Here is a 23,136-nt window from a genome sequence, read left to right as displayed (position 1 = left end):
GGCTCTCTGGGAAGGGACCCCAGCTGCTCCACCAGGACAGGGCCCAGCGGGCTCTCTGGGAAGGGACCAGCGCCGCAGCAGAGCTCGGCCCAGCCCCACCAGGCTGCACAGGCCATGCGGTGCCGGCCTGGCCAGTGCCCAGTTACCTGGTCAAAGGCTGGGAGCAAGAGAGAGCTTCCCAGGGTTTGTTCATTCATACGTGTTTTTTCACAGAGGTATATCCAGCTTTCTTAAATGGTTTAACCATGTGTCAATATTCAGAACCAGTCAGCTGATTGGATCTGAGGCAGCTGTTAGCAGTCTTCATGGAGAATCACTTCCTAACTGATGGATTTTCTCTTTAACTAAAAACCAAGCTATGTTAAACCACGACAGCGTGACAGGCTTTTTTTCTCGGCCATGCAACAGGAATGAGTCAGTAATGTGGAGAACAACAGAGAAACAACAGCAAGTGATGTGAAAGATCTTACTTCACTGGTATGTATATGTGTGTGTGTGTGTGTGTGTGTGTGTGTGTGTGTGGTGAGGTGTCCAACTCAGGAACCAGTAATTTGTTTCAGAGGTTTTCTCTATTTCATGCCCTTGATGGAGATTACTCAGATGAGAAATTTTCTGAAATTTCCCTTGGCAGGTTATTGCACTGTTTTATAGCCTACCAGCATGAACAATACTTTTGTGAAGATGCTAAGCCCTTAAAAATATGGATTTATGAAAGTTTTGTATGAGCTAATGTGGGTTCTGCAATAACGTGGTGGCATAAATGGAATTTCCTTGGAATGTAGTCTTGGGGCTGCTCTCACCCAAGGAGGGGCTGTTTGGACAGAAGCAGAGAAGAGTCCTTGCAGAAGGAAAGCCCTGCATGGCACTGGTGTGGTGCTGGTGTCAGTGCTCAGGTTGCTGCCTTGGAAAAAGCTTTTAGCGGGCCAGAGTAGCTGAGGCTGCAGACACTTAAATTTGTTGGTGCTCTATCTATGGCAGCAATTCTTATTTTCAGGGTTTTCCTTGTGTTCCAGCCCAGGCCCATAGCACAAGGGTGACCATACTGACTTACATTTATTTATTGTTACTAATCAATGAATGGCCCTTCTTCCATTAATCCAACTAGTTATGACATGCTTTGGGCTTTGCCATTACACCAAAATGCTGTGCAGCTTTACAAGTTGTGTGGAAAATGTCAGCCTTTTGTTTTAGAATTGCATCAGGTCAGCTGAATAGGCCTCAAGCTGGGTCAGGAGAAGCAGTGACTACTCCAGTGCCAGTCACCTTCCAAATGCCACCTGCTCATGTCTGCGTCATGGGTGAAGCTCTGGGCTGGCCCCAGAGGTGACCTGCTTTGAGCTACCGGTTGGACCAGGGACTTCCTGAGGTCCCTTCCAGATTGGGTTTTCCTAGAAACCAGTTTCTTCCACCAGCTCTCTTCCAAAAATATAACATATAATAAATAGATAATAGATAATAGATAATAGATAATAGATAATAGATAATAGATAATAGATAATAGATAATAGATAATAGATAATAGATAATAGATAATAGATAATAGATAATAGATAATCACAGAGCCAGAGTGGCACATTTCCCACCAACTCTTATCACAAATATTCTGAGTTGGAAGGGACCCACAAGGATCATCAAGTCCAACTCTTCAAGTGAATGGCTGCACAGATCTACTTCAAAACCTTGGTGTTATCAGCACCATGCTCTGACCAACTGAGTTAATCTAATCTAATCTAATCTAATCTAATCTAATCTAATCTAATCTAATCTAATCTAATCTACATATCCAAGTGTTTCAGGTCCTGGCATGACTTTGTCCATGGTACTTGTCTTCCACACAGATCTTTGTCTACCTCTGCAGATTGGCCAGCATCCAACATTGAGATTGGGTCTCCTCAGGTGACAACTGGAGTTTTTTATCATATTTCTGCCAGACATGCAAGGTAAAACTGATTAGGAAAATTAATTCTGTTGCCAAAACTTTGCTCTGAAGGATTGTTCTATCCTGAGAGCATTTCTTCATGTAGACAGTGCTCATGAAGGCAAGAAACCTGGAGAACTGCAGACGTGTCCTGGTGCCTGGGAGTAAATTACCTCAGGTCTTTAATGACTTGTCCTGATGATCCTGAAAGGCATTTTTCTCTTCTATCATCAGTTTCAAAAGTTAGCCAGTCCTTGGTATTTCCTTTAGGGATTTAAGCTCATGGAGAAGCAGTTATAGATTATTTCATTTCAGCCTGTGAGATGAACACACAGATGCTGTGCTAATACCAGTGAAATAAGGTTTTCCATCAGGAATGAGAGAAGGAATGTTTGAACAGGCTTCAGGCTTTGGATCCAGGCTTGCCTCATTGTGCTAAACTTGCTTACGCACACCTAAGCTGTCTGCTGGACAGCCCTGCTGTCTGCTTCTGGTCAAAGCAAGATTCGGGGTTGATGATTCACAGCAGGCAGAGAAATCAGTCGTGAAGGTGAAGCTTCTCTTAATTCCGGCTATTGATGCATGCAATCCATTGACTCAAAACAGGTCTGGAGCAATGGATGACATTTACACGTGTAATTACATTATACACATAATCCACTGCTCTCAGAAACCTTTCAGGTGGCATTGTTAGCAGTCTTTTGTTTGGATTTAAATTGAGTTTATAACATGCCCATATTCTCCATGATACATAGCGTTACTGCGCTCCTCATTTACAGTACTTCAGGTGGGGTGGTAATTGGTAAAAGTAAAGCAGAAAAATCACATTTTGCCAGGCAGCCATGATCAGCTGGGGTCACTACAGGCTTTCATTTTCTTGGGCGGAAGGAAAATCCTTGTGTGGAGCGTGAGTTGAGTCTGGGCGTGCTGTGCTAGCACCACGTCACCGAGCAGACCAGCGCATGGAAAACCCATCCGGCTGCATGCCTGTCTTTCCCAGGAACTCACACTTCTTCACCAACCAGGACCAGGCGATGTCAGAGTCCAGGAACTGGGAAAAAAAAGGCAACAAAAGAAATCATTGGTGCTGTTCCAAAGTGCTGGAACAAGAGCGGAGTTACACCACTCCTCTGGAGCTGGACAAAGAGGGATGGGGCTGCGAGAAGCTTTCCAAGCACTGTGAAACAAATCCTGGCTCTTTAAACCTTTCACAAGGTCCTCCTAAACTTGCTCTCGTAGCATTTTGGCTGCAAACTGCAGCGATTTCACTTTATTGGGATTCTCTCAGTACTTCTGGCTTACAATGAGGTGATTATGCTCTTCTTCTTTATTTACCCCATAAAGTATTTCACTCTGGGTACTTTCTCCTGGCATGAGTGACAACATGAGAGCACAAAAACAGTTTCTGCCTTCATAATTTTTATCTTTTTTTGGTTATTTTATAAATTCAAATCTCTCTAAAAGCCAGGAAAGTTACAATTCCCCATTATGTAGAATCATAGAATCGCAGAATATCCTGAGTTGGAAGAGACCCAAAAAGCTCATAGAAGTCCAGCTTTGATGTATTTCAATGTAATGTAAGGAGGAACCATGAAATTTTCATTGTATTCTGTCACTACCAAGTGCTTCAGTCGATATTTCTCCCTCTGCTTTAGTGTAAGTCACAAATGATTTAGGCAGCCATAGGGAGCTTTACGATTTCAGACGATTTCAGAAAATTTTCCAAAAATTGCAAGGTTTTACACATCCAAGTTGGTCTGAATCATCCTCCGTAGGTGCACAGCTCTGTCCACTGACTACACTGGGGAGAAAAGACTCTTTTTGTCTTCTGAGTCACAGCTCAGTTGTCTTTGCAAAGCAACCGGAGAAGGATCAGACAGGAGGTGGGCCGTGGGTTTGCCTCCTTCCTCAGGGGGAAGAAATTCCTGGGATTTGTCAAAAGGAGCCATGCTGGCCCTGACAGACAAATCTCTTTGAGAGAGCCACCAGAACCAAGGGCTGTTCTGTAAAAGGGAAAGTAAAAGAAAATAAAGAGCAAGGAAGAGCTGGAAAGCAGAGGCGGTGAAGCGAGGGCGGGAAGCTCCACAGTGGCTCTGCAGATGTGCCGGGTGAGCCGGCCCAAGGGGGCTGTCCTTGGGGCAGCTGGAGCTCCTGGGGGGACAGCTGAATGTCCACGTCATATCTGCCAGCCCTTTCTGCCCCCTTTCCTGATGGCCTTGCCCAGCTGGCAGTGCGCACATGGTGTGATGCCCACTGCTGACTGTTCCTGCTTGGTGACTGTTTGCCCACTCTCAAATGCCTCTGCTGTTTATTCCTTCCCAGAGCCTTCCTCTTCCTCCATTGCCCTTCCTCCTTTGCTGTCAGCATCTCCTTTTTTCTCTTCTTCCTATGCTTTCTCTTCATTGCTCCTGTTCCTCTTCTTTCTTTGCTCCATATTTGACTCTCTCTCCTTGTAATATTTTTTTTTCCTACACAAGGAAAGCCACCACACTTTGGATGCTTTGTTTCTCTGCTGAGTTGTGCCTTTCTGAAAAGGAAGCCCTTCACATGAAGATCTGTGTCGCTACTTATTGTTTCTGGACCACAAGAGCCTCTGTCCATGGAGGCCTCTGGGCACCACGAGAATATGAACAATGATAAATATTGGAGCATGCATGGAAGAGGTGGAAGAACTGATGACACAGGGCTGATGCTTGAGCCCCTTAAGGAAAGGCTGCTGAGAGATGTTTCTCCAACAGTTGTGGAGCAGTTCTCAATGCGATGCCCTTTCCCATATCCTGCTTCTAGAATATCCCCACCTCAGAGATCTGGGGGTCATCCCCACACTGTGGTGATGGGTCTTGAGCTCAACTAAGTGAGCTCGTGGAGCTCTTCCAAAGGCACTGAGCCAAGCAGTGAATGCTGGCCACTAAAATGTGTGTCTGATCAGCACAGCCTTTCCAGGAAACTTCTCCAGGTCTTTGTGCCTGCAGATAGCCCTGATAGAGGAGAGGGGAGTGAGGAACCACTGGAAAAGGCAGGAGGGAGCAGGGAGCTCTTCTGCCCTCATCCAGGAGGTGCCTCCTTTGTCCAGGCTCTTGGAGCAGTAGTCAATAATTCAAATAATTCAATTTCAAGCTCCACAGCAGTTGGACTGCCAGTCTTGCTGCCAGGACACCTGAGGACAGCCCTGCTGACTTTAGGCATTTGCAGGGCTTTTATCTGTGCTTCTCCCCCACTTTGCTGTTGTTCATGAACCCCTGGGTGATGTGCTTAACTAGGTGCCCTGTAGGGGTGACCTTTGAGAGGTGCACAGAAGGTGCCAGGGGTTTCCTCACACTTGGGATGTGCTGGGGTGACCCTCCCACTGTGCTGTTCCCAGCACCCACTGCCCTGTGGTGGGAACCCCAGGGACCATGGCATCACACAAAGGGCTGGGTTTGGTTAATATTCCCAAGGGTCTCATAACTCTGAGATCTTTTCTGACCCCACAGGCAGCTCGAGTCTCCCTTTCCTGTCACACCACAGACTGCCCTGCTCCCTATGCAGGGACCACTCTGTGACCAGGCTCTGCTTGGTGACTCCAGGGTTGGGCCCACGATTGGCTGCATCCCCCCAGCATTCCAGGGCTCTGGGAAGGAGGGGAGGAGGGAGCCGTGGTGCCATAGTAGAGCCTGCACCCCTCACGTCCTGCCCTCCTGGAGTGCGTCAGATGCGCCACGTAGGGCTCGAAAGTATGAACGGGTTGGTGTCTCTATCTTCACACGCCTTCACAGGCTGACATCAGAGTCAGAACAAACAAATAGGTAGGGTTTTCCCTACCCAATTTAAATTAATTTGGGTTACTTCCCAGAGGCAGTTTTGCTGTGCTCTAGCATGACTTTTTGTGCTTGACAATGGTTCCACTTTGCATATAGGGGGAATTTTAAAACCTTTCTCCTTGTCCCAGTTCATTTGAGGGCAGAATTAAATATCTTAATTTTCCTTAGGCTTTCAAACCCCAAACAGCTTATACATACCATGTTAAACATCTTTTTTTCTATGATAATGGATGAAATATAATCCAAGTGGTGCAATCATAGTTTGGCCTTTTGTTTCCTTTTACAGCATCATGGTGCTGGGAATACATTGCCCAGGTGATGCTCTCTCTGCCAACTGGGCCAAAGAACTCTGCTCCAGGACTAGTGGTAAGCAGAAGATCTGTCATCCTACAAAAATGTTCCTATTTTATGATGGAAGAGAAATGGAAACTTAAAGTTGTGGGGTTTTTAAATGAAAGAAAGGAATTGATGGGGAAAGAGTGACTCTGCAACAATGATTTTATTGGGAGTTAACGTACTTACCTGGAGGATTGAGGTGTCATAAAAGCTTATCCCAAGCACTTGCCCAGGAGAGGTTAAACCTCTCTGCTCTCTCTGGAAGATGGAGGGGAAGGGGATGGCCTCAGCTGTGTTTTGGCCAGCACATTCCTTGCTAGTCCTGAGAAACACTTCCCAAGGACACTTTAGTTGAACTTGGCTTTTCTACAAAGTATTACATTCCAACAAAAGACAGATTTGTCTGAAAAATTCATGGGCTCAAGCTGAGAGGTTTCCTTGCTTCCCAGGACACAAAGGAGATGGAAATGAGCTCCTGTTTGCTCTGGCAGGGCGGGGGCAAAAGGGGATTCCAGCTCTGGGTGAATGCGGCTCCACACGTCCTCTCCTTACTCATCTTGAGGCCACTCGAGATGCGTAATGCCAGAGCAAAATAAACTTCACCTTAAAGATGCTTTTGTTGGAGATCAGGAAAAGTCCAGGGCGCAGCTTGAGCCCTAAGGAGTTTCCTCAGCACTGGCTGTGGCCTACGACATCTGAACAGAGAACAGAGCAATTCTGTCCTTGTGTCTGCAGACAGTGCAGGGGATGGAACAAGAAGATCCAAATCATTCCATGATCCTATGACTTTGTGTTTAGGGATGGGAAGGTTAGGATTTTGGCTGGACATGCAGGGACATTTTAAGGAGATAGTAAATATTTTTTTTACACAAAGGAAAAAATTAATTTGAGAGTAAAATTCCACATTGCTTTTCTCAAAGCTGCACTCAGGCAGGGGAACCTCAGCACTGCCCTCCCATGGATATTTCCTATTGTATCCTATAATTTATGTATTTATTTATTTTAAAATTGGTTTCATTGCACCTCTTCTGATTTCTGATATCATTGTGAAGTAGGGCTTAAGCTGTTTATTGCCTGACATGCAGTTCCTTGTCTCAGTAAGTCTGTATTTCCTTCAAACTTAACTTTCATTCATTGCAAGATCTCCATGTTATATTCTATTCTAAATAAAAAATGTTCTTTTTCTTATAATATAGTCCTACTTAAGTTCTAAATATATGTTCTTGTTTAAATACTAAGCAAGAAGCCTAAAAGAGGTAATATCATAGTCTGCAGAAGAGTATTTTACATTATGACGATCAAAACTTGGAAGATGTTTATTATAACTTTTAATACTGGATTTGGAGACACGCTCCAGCTCTTACCTAAAAAAGCAAGAAACACAAAGCAGCTCTCCCTTTCCCCTGGGAATGGTCCCCATATTCCTCCTTTAAGAACAGATCTGAGGATAGAACTGGAAAAGTATTGTCTGGAAAAAAAAAAAAAAAGAGGGGCTCCAAGTCCAAATTTTCACATTTTCAAGCTTTTAGATAGATTTTAGATTGGTGAAAATTAACTCAATAAAATTAGAAAGCAAAATTTGCAGAAAATTTGACTTGTATGAACTTATTTTACAAGTAAATGCACTTTTTTTCTTATCCCCTTGGAGTCTGTGCCCTGTCAGGGTAATGAGAAGCAGGGAGGAGAAATGAGCAGGGGGCTTGTTAGGGGAATCAAAGTGTGCAGTCATAATTTTTGATTAAACATCACCAGTGGAGTAAGAAGAGCTTGATTTGAGGAGAATTGAGCCTGGCTGTGAACTGGAAGGTGGGGCTGGCTTTGTGCAAGTCAGGCAATGATGGATTGCTCTGTCAAAGTGTGTGCATTTAAGGCCCTTTAGTAATAAAGAACCTTAATCATAATCTCCCATGTTGCCTACCCATTCAGGTGCTGTTCATGAGTAATGTAGCTTCTTTTTTAAAGGATGGGTCTTCCTGTGAAAATGGGGCTAGAGGCAAATAAATAAAAATTTTATTAGTCACTCAAGATGATTTACCTGACTTCCAGTTCCCCCAGTAAATTTTGTAGTTACTGAGGATGAGCAAACAGATTTAATGTGATGGGGAACAGCACATCCTTCTCTCAATGTATTTTTTTCTCAGACAAACTATTATGAAATCATTCCTCCTTCTGTCTTCTTGTTCCTGGTTTCTAAGTGAAGAGGACAAAAAAGTTTAAAAATAATTAAAATTCTGTTTTGGAGTTTATTCTTGAAGTATCTGTCTGAAATCAGAAGTGACAGAAATCTCATGGGAACCTTTTCTAGGGAGCTTCCCTGTTCATTTTTGCAATGTCAGGAGATGCAGACAAGCTCTTGAGTTTTTCAGAAGTCAGTTCTAAATCCGATACACAGCTGCAGAAGAGTTTTTCAGGTTGGTTCAGAGCACCGAGTGTCCCAAGGTGCTGGTTTGTGTCAAAACACAATGGCACATTTTCAGTCTATAACAAATTCCATAGGGAAAAGGCTTTGCATCTCTCTTGCCATTGCATTCGCTGAAGAAGGAGGGTGGGAAGTGCAAATTATGTTTACAATAGGCCAATGTCATGCAAATCATGTGCAGGTTCACCAATGCCACCTCGAACAGCTGAAAGCACTGGAGAGCTGGCTGTGGAATAAACAAATATTAAGGAAAATGGCGGTAAATGTTTACTAGTTTGCAGAGAAGTTTTAAAGGGATTTACGAGAAATATTTGCAACAAAGGGTGAATGAGGAAGTAACTTCAAAGAGGAAATCAACTTCCTAAAAACAAAAAAGGAACCCTGGGGATTTTTATTCTCGATTCACATGAGAAATGGTTTTATTTTTGCTGCTGCTTTTAAAAACATGGCTTGCTATGAACCATTGCCTGCCCTAATTTTTCTTCTATTTAAAGGGATATTTTAACTGAAAAGCCTTACACATTTGGCACCTCCTTCCTAAGGGATCCAGAAAACCTGCCTGTGCTCTGGGGGCGCTGTGGACTTCACTGTCAGACAGAAAATTTCCAGAGATGCTTTCAGGAGTTGCCTGGAGTTGCAGAAACCAAACCCCTGGGCTCTGCTAAAGCAGAGTCATTTTTCAAAGTCTCATGTCTCCTTGAGTGTTCTGATATTTGTTCTGCAGTTATGGGAGACATTAACTTCATGGATGGTGTTCATATGTCCCTCAAATTTTCCTCAAAATGAGATAAGGATCCTTTTTCTTTCTTCAGACTGAGGAAAAACACACGGAAACTTTGGATCAGTGTTTTATCCATGTCCACCTACTGAGCTGGAGATTCAATTTATAATAGAATGAAAGTCATTCCTGATACAGAGTGAAGACTATGTAGAACATACAAGGTTTCTTACTATACAATTATGTCATCTTCCCTTTGGAATGATGCTAAATCCTTTTATTCATTTATAAATAGGTCTTCCTCTTCATGATTAGGTTGGGAAATCATTTTTCCCCATCCAGCCTGGGTCAGTTATGATGACTAATACTCAAACACTTGACCTAGCAAGCAGTGAAAAGATGGTTCACTGACCCACTGCCAGAAACACATCCTGAATTTGCCTGAAATTCTACCAATTCATTGGACACTCAGAAAACTCAGTCCATTTCTAATTTTAAAATGTTTTCTTTTTTCATGCCTTCACTGAAATTCTCCATGCTATAAAAATCCCAGCCCTGATTTAGTTGTAATGGTGTCTCCCTCCCTGCCTCTCTGGACGTAATAGCTCTGGATGTGATGGCATCACCACATGGAATATCCCTGCCTTGTGTAAGAGCTGCTATTTCACCTCTGCGCCAGCTCAGCCACGATTTACTTTAATGAGTACCCACCACTGCTACTTAGAAACTCTGCCATTATTTGTTAGGCAGGATTAATTAATCTCGTCTAGGCAACAAGCTGGAAAGCCACAACTGCAAGGACACTGAGCTGTCTCAGCTCTCAGGGCAGGGTTTTGGAGCTGCTGGAGAACAGCTGTGTTTTGTTTCTCTGTCATGGCTCACTGGAAAGTTTCAGTGCTTAAAATCATATTAAAAAATCCTTTTACTGGGTTTTTACCACAAAGTCCAGGTGTTTCTTGTGGTATTGGTTTCTCCTCCCACCTCTAAGGATATTCCAGCATAAATCTGGGAATATCCCTGTTAGCTGAAGTCTGTGTGGTTTGCACAGTGTTCCCTTGATGAATGCCTATGGAATAATTTCCTTGGGTAGATTTTCTAAAGGGGAAAGGAAGATGAGACCATTTGGGGAAAAGGCTTTCCCATCTCCACAGCTGCTCAATGTCCTGGGCATTGCTTTCAGTCTTTTAGCAATTTTGGGGTGTGTGTGTGTGTGTGTGTGCTTCAAAGGTTTCAGGTGCTCTCAGAGGAAAATCAACCTCAAAAGCGGCGCTTTTGGGGCAAAAGAATGGGTGTTAAAGTTCCCTGTCAGCAGGGCAGGTTTGGACAGGGATGCTCGCACACACCTACATCCACCACGGAGTGAGCCTGGGCTACACCTGGTTACTGTGAGGAAATAAAATACAGAGCAGGAATGCAGCTCCCACAGTGCCTTGGAAGGATTGTGGGCTTTGTCCTGAGACACAAGCATGAGCTGCTACTTTGATCTTGGATGTCTTTTCCAACCTTACTGATTCTGTGATTCTATTATGTAAAGATCTGAGGCACTTGCAAGCAAAGCAGAATGCTCCTGGTTGTGTGACACTTTGTGTTTTGTCAGTGGCCTTCTGGTAACTGTTAAGTAATTTAACATAAAAACATTTTATATATTAGGGTTGCAGTTGGTTAGAAGATGCAAAGTATTTTCAGGTTTTTGTAGATGTGCCCTGCTATGGGCTAGGCAGAATCATAGAAACTCAGACTGGCTGGGGTTGGAAGGGACATCAAAGATCATCTCTACCCCCTGCTGCTTCCAGGTGTCCAGGTTGTTCCAAATCTCATTCAGCCTGGCCTTGGAAACTTCCAGGGATGAGGCATTGATGCAGAGATCCTCAGTGGGTATGCAGTGGGTTAGTTTGAAAGAAGATGTTTTGAACATTATTTGCCTTCTCCCCCCAGGTTTAGGGTTTCCCTGCCTGGCTTTCTCTCCAATGAGGAATGCCTGCTGGATGAAAAGTCAGCATGAGTCAAATTCAGAGTGCTCTGTACCCTGCCCTTTCCAATGGCAAGCTGGTGAGATCTCACTAGCTTTAACAGGTTCCTTCTCCCAAAGCTGCTCAGCTCCCAACTTGCCCAGGCCACCTCTGGTTCTGCTTTCCCGAGCTTTAGCTGCACGTGATCGCTGAGATTTTCAGTGAGGACTCAGGATATTCAGACAAGAAAATCACAGAATGGAAAATTGGGTTGGGTTTGATTTTGGTTTTGATCTGTATCTTGCCAATATTAATAAAAATATCAAGACTTATTCTGTAAGTAAGCACGGAACTCCCAGGTTTTATGCTAATAGGAAAAAAAACCCCCAGAGGATCAGCGGAAAGAATTACAAATTGAATCCAATTCTGCTGCTCCTCAGTACGTTATTTACAAACTGAAATCCCAGATTAAAGGAAGAGGAGCACTCAGCTCTTCCCAAGGAGGGCTTTTTCCCTATGATATTCCTTTGGGATACTGCTTCATTTCTGCCTTGTCTGGCCCTTTTCATGCATTTTAGCAAAGGGGGTAAGATGTCTCAGATCACCTCATTTTCCACATTTAGGGCATAGAGCTACAGCCAGCTCTTTTCTGTCCTATATGTGCATTCCTACAACATTTTTGTGACTTTCTTCCCAGTCTTCCAAAGGGAAGAGCACAGATTTGTAATTTCCAGAATTGTTCACTTATTTCATTGGCTGTGGACAGGCAGGGAACACATGACAGATCCATTCTCTCTCTCCAGCCAAGACATCTATTGACTTCTCTGGATTGATGCTGAAAATCAAAGGATTATTTTCTTGCAGCTCCTTGTTACAGGAAGATCCCCTGGAATCTGGAAATTGGAATCTGCAAAGGAATCTGCCTTGGGAGCTCAGCTCAGCTCAGGTGCAGAACCCAATCTGGTCAGGTGCCTGCAGGGCTCCAACTCAGCGCACGCAAGGAATTCCTACGCAGTGGGCAGAGAGGGAGTGATGCTGGGGAAAGCCCTTGGCAGGGATGAGAGGTGACCTGCTCCCAAAGCACGGAGCTCTCCTGAGCCTGGATGGGCTTCCTGCTGAGCCCCGTTCCTTTATCACACTTCCTAGGGTGCAACAGTTCCCTCAACCCAGGCTGGGGAGCAAGAATTTGGCAGGGCAGGGAGGGAATGTTCCTCTGGGGAACATTCTTGTCTTTTGTGTCATCAGGACATGCCCCTGCTCAGAGGGAAGGAGGAGCTCCTCCTTGATCAAACTATCTCAGCCATTGTGTTCGAATCCATTCGGGCTGGCCCTTCCCTAATTAGGGCAGCAGTCACCCAAACCATCTTCTCCATGGACGATCCTGCAGCCTCCTGATCCCTGCTCGTCATCTTCCACTGAAACCACCGGCCTTGTCTTCCGTCCTCCCTTGCTCAGCTTCTCCCCAAACAGGGAAGTGGCAATTCACCTGTGGGGAAAATGAGCTGACTGGTGTCAAAGGAAAAGAGCCCCACATGTGGTCTGAACCTGCCCCCATTCACCCACAGCTTGGAGAGGCACTGAAGCGATGCTTTTGCAAGGGTCCTCAGGATGTTTAATTTCTGGGACTGAAGATGGTCACTGAAGTGATGAGGAGTGAGCGGTGAGGAGAATTGCTGGAAGAGTTTAGGTGCCTGGGTACAGGAGAAATGCAAAGGAACTGCAGATCTGTGGAGATGGAAGTGAGCTCCAAAGCAGAGGCAGAACTGTCACACTCTCAGGGCTGGAGAGCTGTTGGGAATATTGATCTGTGGGACACTGGGATGAGCCTGGACCAGAGAGGACTTTGGGTAGCTAGAAGGAAGGTGACTCTAGGTAAAGTACTGTGGCTCGAGGGTTGGTCTCTAGGCAGAGGCTAGAGAGGACAGGGCACCAATACTGCGATGGGGGAGTACTAGGGACAGTCAGCAGTGGGATGATTGAGGGGGACTGAGGTGACTTTTGCTCAGAGGCTGGTGCAGGTGGTGACTGACAGGCAGTACAGTGATCCTCTGGGATGTCTCCTTCTCAGCTTCCCCTCGATTCTCACCAGAGGTGAAAATGTAGGGAAGAGGCTGGGTGGCCTCAAAGGTGCTTTCACTGCAAGAGAGGGACACATTGTCCAAGCTCCTGCTCCAGATTTCAGGAAGCACAGCCCTGCTCTGGTCTAGTGGTCACTTGCATCCCAAAGCAGTTTCCCCTTCTGAAGAATGCCAAGCATGAAAGGAAACAGCTCTAGGCTGTTCTAGCCTGGGAAAAGGGAAGAGAGGAAGGGAAGTCAGTTACACCAAAGTGGTGTTGTGCAACTCCAGTATTGTACTTTCCCTTTGAAGCTGCCAGGGCTGTGCTGGCATCTGGAATGTAGATAAGAGGAGCTGGCTACTCCAGGGATGGAATAGTGACATCCCTTTTCATTGAGGCCAAAGAGAAAAAAATTACTGCATCTGGGTAATTTAAGCTACAGGCATCTTGGGTTTGACACATCAGAGCATTTAGTGCTGCTGGTAATGCTCTGTAATTCTCCATGTAATCAATTAAAGAACTGTTCCACCCTAAATACTGCTGAAGGAAAACACAAACAAAGGAGCACATAAAGTAAAGTTTTCAATTTATTTATATAAACAATTGCATTTTAACAACATTGTTGTCCTACAAAAATAAAGTGAAAAACAATTCACAGAATTTCAAATAAATAATCTCAAACATCCACATTTAGCGGCTGCAGAGTACAGAACACAGAGTGCACAGGAATCCTTGCTGAAGCAGCCTGTAACTTTACTCAAATGAGATGGTCTGAGGAATTCCTCTGTGCCTACCCCAAAATAACTCAATCTGTCCAGACTTGTCTCCCTTTGACTCTGCCAAACCCTGCTCCTGGGTTGATGGCAGAAGGGTGCCCAGAGCTGGGTCTGATGGACAATTTGCATGAGGAACAAATGTCCAAGCAGTGTTCACTCGTTAGCACGTACAGTACTGACCACCTTTGGATACAAGGGGAGAGAAGGTTTTCCCTTCTTTGTGCTTCCAACACAGAAAGGAAAACAAATGCCCGTGCTGCTCCCACAGCATCCATACCAAGGACCACTCCAGATGAGTCACTGGTATCGATGGCTGCAGGAGAACTTGGTTCTGCTGTTCATGGCCACAACTACAGCCCTACCCAGCACGAGGCATGGCTGCCTCTACACAAATCCATGGAAACAGAAGCCACAGACAAACTACTCTGCTGCCAGAGCTGGTACAATGCACAAGCCTCTACAAGTGCTTAAGAGTTCAGATGAAATAGAAAACTCAAGTCCTTTTCCACAAGTAGTCAAGTAATTTTGGGCAGGGGCACAGAATACCCGGTTGCTGCTCTATTCCAGTCTGAAGTGACATTTTCTTTTTCCCTATAGTTCCCCAGCTGCTTTTTTGGGAGGATCATCTTCTATATTTCCTCTCTAGAAATTAAAAAAAGATACCCTTACATGCAAAGTCTGAAGTCCTATACAAGATCCTGTGTAACCTATGTGCCCAGATGAGACTAGATATTTTACTGCTGGATTAGGACAAATATGTCTAGAAGATTTTGCACTGGTCAGTTTTAAAGAAGCTTAAGACACGTAACTTAAAATAACTCTGTTTATAAATTATAAATAAAATATTATCCCTCCTCCCCCCCCCAATAAATAGAAGTACAAATTATATGTACAGCTTGTGCACACAGGCAGAGCTATCTCCTGTGCCTGGAAGTGCTGCTGAAGCTCTTGTGTTCAGTTCTCTGTGTATTTACAGAGCTGCTCAGTTTACAGCCCCCCTGTTTTTGGGAGCACAAAGCCACAACACACTCTAACCCCAGCTACACTGTCCTCCTGTCCTTGGAGTAACAGACATTAAAATTACATTTTCAAGTAGACCAGAGAACTGTAGCTATGAAAAGAATCCCAGTGCCTTCGGCCAAGTTTAAGACCTCCCCAGAGTTACATAATAAAAACATCCCTATCCAAATGCAAACAGCCTTGTATTGCAGCCTGAGAGTCAGTTACTGCTAAGCTCAGTATCTCATTTTCACCCCCTTACACAACAAATACATCTGTCACACTTCCTTCAAAAAGAAGTAGAATCCAGGAAAAGTACTATTTTCTTAAATATTTAAAACATTATAAATATTTTTTAAAAAACTTGTAAAAAATTTTACTTTAAATACTTAAAACATTAAAAACATATTTTTAAAAAGCTGTAAAAAATTTACTTTCATCTAAATCCAGAAGTGGATTTGTACATAAGAGACAATAAGTTATGATACAAAGTGCCCTCTCTGCAGTGAGGGAGAGGTAGTATCAACAACAAATGCAATGCATTTTCTGACCTTATATAAAGAAGTGAATCTCAAGTATTTCTTTGTTAATTTTTGAGTGCTCATATGAAATCCATAATCTTTTCTGGCAGTTTTCATTAAGTCAGATTTTTTCTTGTACTTTTAGGTCAATAGCTGCTTTCAACTTGCTGAGAAAAGAAGTTGCTTTTGTAGTGTTATGTGACCTATGAAAACTGTCAGACAGACTCACCACCAGCCCCCTTCATCAAGTATTAAAACAAAAAGAAGTTGGAACCTTTATCCACTTTGGAATACATCATTCTGTTACAGAAGATTTTAAACAAGGGATTGACCACTGTCAAGCTGAAACACAGAAAATCCCTTTCGTAAATGGAAGCCTTACTTCAGTAAGGAATTTAAGGCAACCCCCACAATGAAGATGCTCAAGTTGTTTTTTTAAATACTAAGCCATAAATAGAATAAATAACACAGTTAAATAAATAAATAAATAGAGAGATAGCTGGATTCCTACAGCTCGGCAGAGCGCTCTTTCAGCAGGAGTGTGGGGTTGATATCTTCCATGGCAGTTTTTGAGGTACTAACGTTAATGGTGGCCTCGGTGGGCTCGGGAGGCAGGATGTGGAAGGCGGTGAAGGGACAGCCCTTCACGTTGTTGCAGATGAGCTTCTGTAGGGAGGCCGTGTTGACGATGTCAAAGCCCACCTTGCCCCCGAAGGTGCTGGGCTTCCAGTACTCGGGGGAGCAGATGGCGTTGCCCATCAGGCCCTTCAGGGAGAACGGGGCCCCCATCTCCACCATGGTCTCGCCAAAGATGGCCCCGGGCCGGGGCTTCTCCACCAGCAGGCCTGGGTACAGCTCCATGGCATCGATGTCCCCGTACAGCTCCTCCAGCTCCGCTGCCATCTCTTTTTCTCCTGCAATGATTAAAAACTGTAAGTGGAAAATCCCCATTTTCTGTGCAAGACTGTCCTGCTCAAGCCCAGCAATGACACTGCAGGACTCTGTGGGCATGTTAAGGCAATGTCTCTCATTTGCTGGGAGGGATGAGGACTGTTACCTGTAAGCTCTTCGAAGGATCGGAATGGTTTCAGCATGAAGCGTTTCCTGTACTCGTTCAAGGACTGGTACCTCATCTGCCTGCTTTGGTCAATGGAGGCCTTAGCCACTTTCTGCACTGCCGCAGGAACATTCTTCCCACCAGCAACCTGTACATTAAAGAGGAAAATCTGTAAGTTCTCCTGATATGAGTCACGAGCAAGTTGTGCCTTCCCAGTGATTAGTTTTGAATTGCTTTATCCCATTCCCTTGTCCCACCCACAGAGGCTCATGCCTGTCAGTTCACCATCGACTTGAGGAAGGACCTACCCTGCCAGCACTTTGCTTGGAGAAAGATTTGACCATATGGGAGAGTCCATGCTCCAGCATGATGGAGTTGTTGTAGAGGAACTGCTGGAAGGTGTATTCCTGGTCATGGATCTGGAAGGTGTCAGGCAGCAGTGGGTGCCAGTGGTACAGAGTGTTGAACTCGGCTGCAATGCGGTTCTGGTACTGGAACTTCTGGTTGAACAGCAGCTCAGGGTCAAACTTCAGCTTGAAGTGGTACCCACTCAGGTGCTGCACATAGTCCTCTATAACGATCTTGATTGTCTCTCCTGTTGGGCAAAGGAACAGGAGAGAATGTTGGCACTGTTTCTCCTCAGTGGCAGGGAAAACACCATTTCTGAACTGTTCTAAAATCTACTACAGTGATAAGGACAACAAACACTTTTCTGTAATCTCTCCTAGAAAGCAATTTGTGTATTTTATGTGACTAAGGGGTGGAATAGTACTTCAGATCCCAAGAGTTCCCGGGTGTGAGTAGTGAGGTATTTTCTACAGCCTGCTTTCCCCTCCCAAGACACAATTCCTTGCACCCTCCACAGAACAGCACACACCAGTATTTACACTGTGTTTAGCTATACAGTATCTCTAGGACAGAGGGAAGGGATAATGAAGAAAGTTGATGTCTTAAAACAGATCTCAGCTTCTGAACTACATAATACAATTGTCTTGGTTTCTGGTTTCAGCTGGGGCAAGGTTTTTTCCAGCTTAGAGGACATCACCACTTACATAAGATGAAATATCACTGGGCATACAATTAAGACTGGAGAACTATGCAGAGTTACATTTTACATAACCTTCTGAACTTTAGCCTTAATCACAGCCTTTCTTTTAAAGCATACCTGAGCTGACCCAACCCTAGGGGAAAAAAAACCAAAACCCCAGATCAGGGAGCCTGAGGTCATCCAGCCTAGCAGGCTTTCTCTGAGAAAGGAACCTGAGCTTCCTATCTTTTCACTGCTTTCAGTTCTGCTTCCCTCATGAGGGAACTGACTATCCCTGAGTTTTCTTCAGGTCCATCTTTAGCAGAGCTGGGGCAAACTGCGCCTCAACACAACCCCAGCGACAGGCCACGAAGGAGCCACTCACACCCCAGTTTAAGGGATAGCTTCCCCCTCACTCCAGCCATGCAGGCTGGAGCTGGAGCTGCACCTGGCAGCAGGGCTCTCACCGATGAGAATGAGCCGGGCGGTCTGGAAGAGCTGCTCGTCATCCCACTCGGGGTGCTGGTGCTTGAGCACGTCGCAGACGCGGTTGTGCTCGCGCAGCCAGATCGTGGCGTACATCATGAGCCCCGGCACCAGCCCGAACACCTCCTGGCCCACGGAGAAGCGCAGGTGCTCAGGCACGTGAGGCGGGTACAGCATCTCTGCCTGCGTGTCCCGCACCGTCGGAGGGTACATTTCTCCATCGATCATCTGTGCCAGGGGGAAACAGCAGGAGCTGTGAGCTACCATACTTTAGTAAAGCTCTGTCCACTCTCTCAGCTCTGATTCACACTTTAGATCACCACACCATTCACACAGCACTAATTTAGGAAATCTGTGCCATCCAGTAAGAAGGTAGGAATTCTGAGCTAAGACATACCTGGTATTTTAGCTTTCCATCCTTTCGAAGCCTCAGTTTAAGTTGTCTCTCCAGAGTCTCTCCATAAATGTGGTTCAAGTCAACCTATAAAATAAAAGCATTTGGGACATGAAGCCAATCTGCATTTTTTGCTATTTTAAGATAAGCTCCTGTTCTATGGATACCAATAGGAGTTCACCCCCTAGATGTTTACCTTTCAATTATGTTACTGCTACCTTATAAGTATTATGCACCGATATTTAAGATGAAGCCAAATTATTTCCTGGCAACTGGAGCCATCTCTGCATAAGAGGAGGTTGTTACATCAGCAGTATAAAAGGACTCTGTTTAAAGTGTCAGCAATTTTTTATTATGCAGACAGCTTTCTATATATAAACACACAATTTATAGCTTTGGTTTGGACATTAGAGTGACACTTACAGTACTCTTTGTCCAAAGGATGCCAATCTTGTAGGTAAAGATCTTAAATCCAAGTCTGCTTGTGAAGTTCTTTGTAAACTAAGGCTATTGGCAGTGCATAAGCAATACTTAAGTGCTGGATACAGCTCTTTGGAACTGACAGAGTCCAGAGAAGTTTTGGATACTCACTACACCTAACATGCTTTAGATGAAAGCAGATTTTTGGGAACAATAAGAGATCACTGGGCAGGTATTTTAAACAGAACCACTTGTGCAGAGCATGTGGTTCCGACTCGGGAAGAGATGCTGCTGAACACTGGAATTTGGCCTGAGGAGCAGTTCCAGGAGGGGTAATCCCATGGACAGTATGTGCACAGGTGTCCCCTGGATGCCATTCTGGCCACTCCAGGTGCTCAGCAGCTCCCGAAGAGCACGAGCCGTGTCCCCAGCTGTGACCGTACCCCGTGGCCAAGTGCTCTGGTGAAGGCAGGGCCCCGCTTCTGGTCCGTCTTGAAGAACTGGTGGGTGAAGTGCTGGGCAAAGAAGGTGAACATCACGTTTGTGCCTTGTGGGTCGGGAATAAACTTTCTCCTCAGCAAAAACTTCTCCACGATCAGCTTTGAATCTGGGAGCTCTTTCTTCCCTGTGGGAGAAACACACAGTGAGATACTCAAGACAACTCTTTATGCAATACTGAACTTTTTCCTAACAAAAAGGCATAAGACTTTCAGTGGAATATAAAGACAGCAGCATACAAACAAAGAGAATTACCTACTCTTCTATGCTCACTTTCTTGATTTTATCAGAAATTTCTAAATTCCCTGCTTTTAGCATCTAACTCAATAGCAAGAACCAGAATAATCTCTTTTAGATCTTTAAACAATATATCCAAAACACAGTTATTCCTAAAGTCAACTACACTGAAAAAAGGCTACAGACAAGCAGGTCTCATAGGAACTACTACTTATTTTTTCCTCTTAGAAAAGACCAAGCAATCATTATGTGTCTGGTTTATTCCTCACCTTTAACACCCATTGGTGTTGGGCAGTCAAGTCCTACTGGTGGAAGGCTTCTTGTGTAGTAGGAAAGATTGGAATAAGCTTCCCAGGTTTTGTAATTGTAGTCACTATTGTAAGTTGGTGGGCTGTCAATCAAATGTGATCTTGCTGAAAGACAAATAAATATTTGGTTATTTTTAACTGTACATATTAGGCTCAAAGAGTAAATCACTAAGCCAGATCTTTTGCATATATTTGGCAGCAGTTGTAAATTCCAAACATACCAGTTACTGATGGTAAATCTGATTACAGTAACTGAATAACAGGACTGGATCCTGGCTGATCCGCTGGATCTCACTATTAACACAAGCAATGGGGCGCCAAGTTCACGCCAGCAAAATCCTGGACTCTTGCAGAAAGCAGAATCAAGCTGCACTTCAGCATGTTTCATACAAGCCTGCATCATGCAGAAGTCTTAAATTTTGATGTTTTCATTTCAGTGCAATTTAGGCTTCTTGGTTTGTCGACAGATCAATTCATTGCAATATTCTGGAGTAAGCTTTAAGAGGACTGGAAGAGGCAACTGACACTTACACGTTAGTACATATCTCATAATAGTGTCCCTTAAGAAGGGAATGTTGTTGATGATATTCCAGACTCCTTCGAAGTGGGTGAGGATGTAGTGGACAGTGTTTGGTGATGGTTTCAATGTTAGCTTCAGCCACGTGAAGAATTCCGCTGCAAACGACAATGGGAAGGTTGTTATCAATTTGCTTATGGAAGATAACCTGCAATGCTGGAACTGGACTAAGTGTTTCATCTGGGAGAGGGGTGTGGGATACTCACGTGTGGCGCAGTTCTGCCCGTAGAAGCCTGTCCTGGTGCAGTCGCACTCGTAGCTATCTGGCCCTGTGGTCATGCAGACGCCTCTGTTCTGGCAGGGGTTCGAGCAGCAAGGGTTGGCTGCGGAAGAACCAGAGCTGGGGTTAGCATCTCTGCAATACAGTCCCACCTTCCCAGGGCTTTAGACAAAGAACGAGAACGCCCTGGGAGTTTAAGGCTGATCAGGCATCACAGCGACCATCCATCCATCCATCCACAGAAACCCCTGGGCTACCAGGGAGCAGCTTGAAAAGCGCAGGAATTCACCTCTTGTGTGTTGCCAGCAATAACACCCCTCAGAAGGGGAGATCATCCCTCACAGGCCAGCGGGGACCTGGCACCCACAGACAGCAGAGAAATGCCAAGAGAGCGAGGAGCAGGAGAAGCAGAAAGGCAAAGCGCGCGTTAATCCGGAGCGCGGCGCGGACTCACCGGCGCGGCCGGCGGCCAGCAGCGCGGCCAGCAGGGCCAGGGGCAGCAGCGGCATGGCTGGGTTTGGCTGGGCTGTGCTGTGCTGGGCTGGCGGTGCTGGCTCGGCAGCTCCAAGTGTGCCGGCCCCTGCCGCACATCCCGTATTTATGGCAGTGCGGAGCGGAGCCGGCTGAGTCACAGCCGGAAGCATGAACGGAGAGGGAATTTCTCCGCCCGTCCCGCCCACCCCGGGCTGGCCCCTCGCGGGCAGGTGCGAGGGACGGCTGAGGGCACGGCACGGGGCTGCTGGCAGCGCCGGGCTCCGCTGAGTGACGCCTCACTGTTTGTTTAATTCATTCAATTCATTCCGCGGCAGCTCGCAGGGCTGCGGCGCGCACGGGCTGCAGAGCACCGCGCTGCGGAGCGCCCCGCGCAGCGGGAAGGAAGGAAGGAATGCTGGAGGGAATTAAATTCTAGCTTAGTTTTAGGGAGCTCAGTGTGTGTGATAAGACCAAATCCTGTTATTTGGCATCTTTGGGACAAATAGTGGCTTCCCCCCCCCCCCCCCAGCACTTTTCTCTTAAATTCTCCATCACCATCCACCCCTAACCACCCCCCCCCCATTGGCTGCGCTGTAAACAGATTTTCCCTCATTTCTTTGAGAATACTTTATCTTTTGGTCATAGATTATTTACGCTTTGGTACTATTTTTAGTGCCTTAGTGCGTGAGGAGCGACAATGAAAACAGGAGGTTGTCATATGGTTGTGCAACCCAGTGTGGAGCTGCACTTTCGCCCTCGATGGACGCCAGCATTAAACACCAAAACCCCGTAGTGGCATTTGCTGAACTACATAGTGGCATTTGTTTGAACTACAAATCTGTGACTTGACAGAAAGTGGATTCAGACCGATTTAAAAATAATCTTATTTGTGGCCCCAAAGTGTATTGTAGTTAGTGAGTAACTAGTGTGCATCAGTGGTGGGTCTGTCTGGATGTTTTAAGACTGGTACACAAAAAGTTGCATAATCAAGAGAAGGCAGATAATATTTCTTTATACATTTGCATGCAGAAACCACAGGCTGGGTCATACACTTCAGCAGAGGGTGTCTCTGTCAGCCCAGCTGAACCAGGGGCCTGTGGCCACAGCCACATCTTGCTCAGTTTTATCAAGTGTAAAAAAAGTGATGTTTTTTCTTCCATAAGTCAAATCAATTAAATATGGAATGTTGGTTATCCAGTGGATCAGGCTATGGCATGCATAGCACCAAGGGTCTACACACATGTTCATACATTTCATTTGTCCATCTCATGCTGATTTTGTTCCATCTCACAAAGCTTTCTTGGATGCTGTCACACGATAAGACTTTACTGCAAACAGCAGGCAAGTGAGACCTTGTGTTTAAATAACATGCATAGGAAAATGTTTCCAGAGTTGTTTCCAGCAACATTAAGGGGAAAACTGAATCAAGACAATTGCCCCTAAAATAATAATACAAAGGTAACTGTGCTATGATGTAGAGGACCGTGGAGATTGAGATAACTGATGATGCCTAAAGTTTTCAATTATTATAATTAATCAATATGTAAACCAAGAAACAGGGCAGAACTCCAGGCTTTGGAGAGGATGTTTCCCCTTGAGAAGCAGTACTTCTGGAGCTGAAAAACCAGTCAGCACCCCTCACTTTCCACTCAATGCTGCAGTCAGTGTGACGTGAGCTCTCTCAAGTCTGATTTTGGCTGGGAAAGGTCACTCATGTCACTGTCAGCTGCAGTAGAATTGAAGAGGTCCTTCAGCTTTTCAAAATAATGAAAAGTCAGGGAGATACAATGGTGCTGCTTCCCAGAAGGCTGCCCTTCCGTACTTTTTTCTTTGGGATTATCTCAGGAAAAGAACTGGTTATATGTTGGAAAGGGAATTTTTCTCAGAAATGAAAGTTTGCTGTGGCAGGATTCACCACCAGGTGGAGATTTTATGCATCAACAA

At 45.1% G+C, this 23,136-nt stretch overlaps 1 protein-coding gene across 1 annotated transcript; it reads right to left on the bottom strand.

Moving 5' to 3' along the window:
* Nucleotides 1-13,767: 13,767 nt before the first annotated feature.
* On the bottom strand, nt 13,768-21,267 carry PTGS2 (prostaglandin-endoperoxide synthase 2). The gene is made up of 10 exons (XM_063165438.1): nt 21,173-21,267; nt 20,705-20,821; nt 20,453-20,596; nt 19,883-20,026; nt 19,322-19,503; nt 18,462-18,545; nt 18,046-18,292; nt 16,860-17,146; nt 16,552-16,699; nt 13,768-16,408 (listed from the first exon to the last, which is right to left on the bottom strand). The coding sequence occupies exons 1-10, from the start codon at nt 21,225-21,227 to the stop codon at nt 16,002-16,004; spliced, it is 1,815 nt and encodes a 604-aa protein (XP_063021508.1). The 5' UTR covers nt 21,228-21,267; the 3' UTR covers nt 13,768-16,001.
* Nucleotides 21,268-23,136: the final 1,869 nt, after the last annotated feature.

This window comes from Melospiza melodia, chromosome 11 (genome assembly GCF_035770615.1).
Source record: "Melospiza melodia melodia isolate bMelMel2 chromosome 11, bMelMel2.pri, whole genome shotgun sequence".
In the NCBI taxonomy this organism is placed as follows: Eukaryota; Metazoa; Chordata; class Aves; order Passeriformes; family Passerellidae; genus Melospiza; species Melospiza melodia.
Note: the sequence above shows the minus strand (reverse complement) of the source record. Positions and strands in the feature narration are given on the sequence as shown.

Excerpts from the sequence above, each read along its gene's own strand:
- PTGS2 (XM_063165438.1), bottom strand. The coding sequence starts at position 21,227 with ATGCCGCTGCTGCCCCTGGCCCTGCTGGCCGCGCTGCTGGCCGCCGGC. Across the intron at positions 20,597-20,704 it reads CGGGCAGAACTGCGCCACAC|CGGAATTCTTCACGTGGCTG; the intron begins GTGAGTATCCCA and ends TGTCGTTTGCAG. Across the intron at positions 20,027-20,452 it reads TATGAGATATGTACTAACGT|CAAGATCACATTTGATTGAC; the intron begins GTAAGTGTCAGT and ends TTTGTCTTTCAG.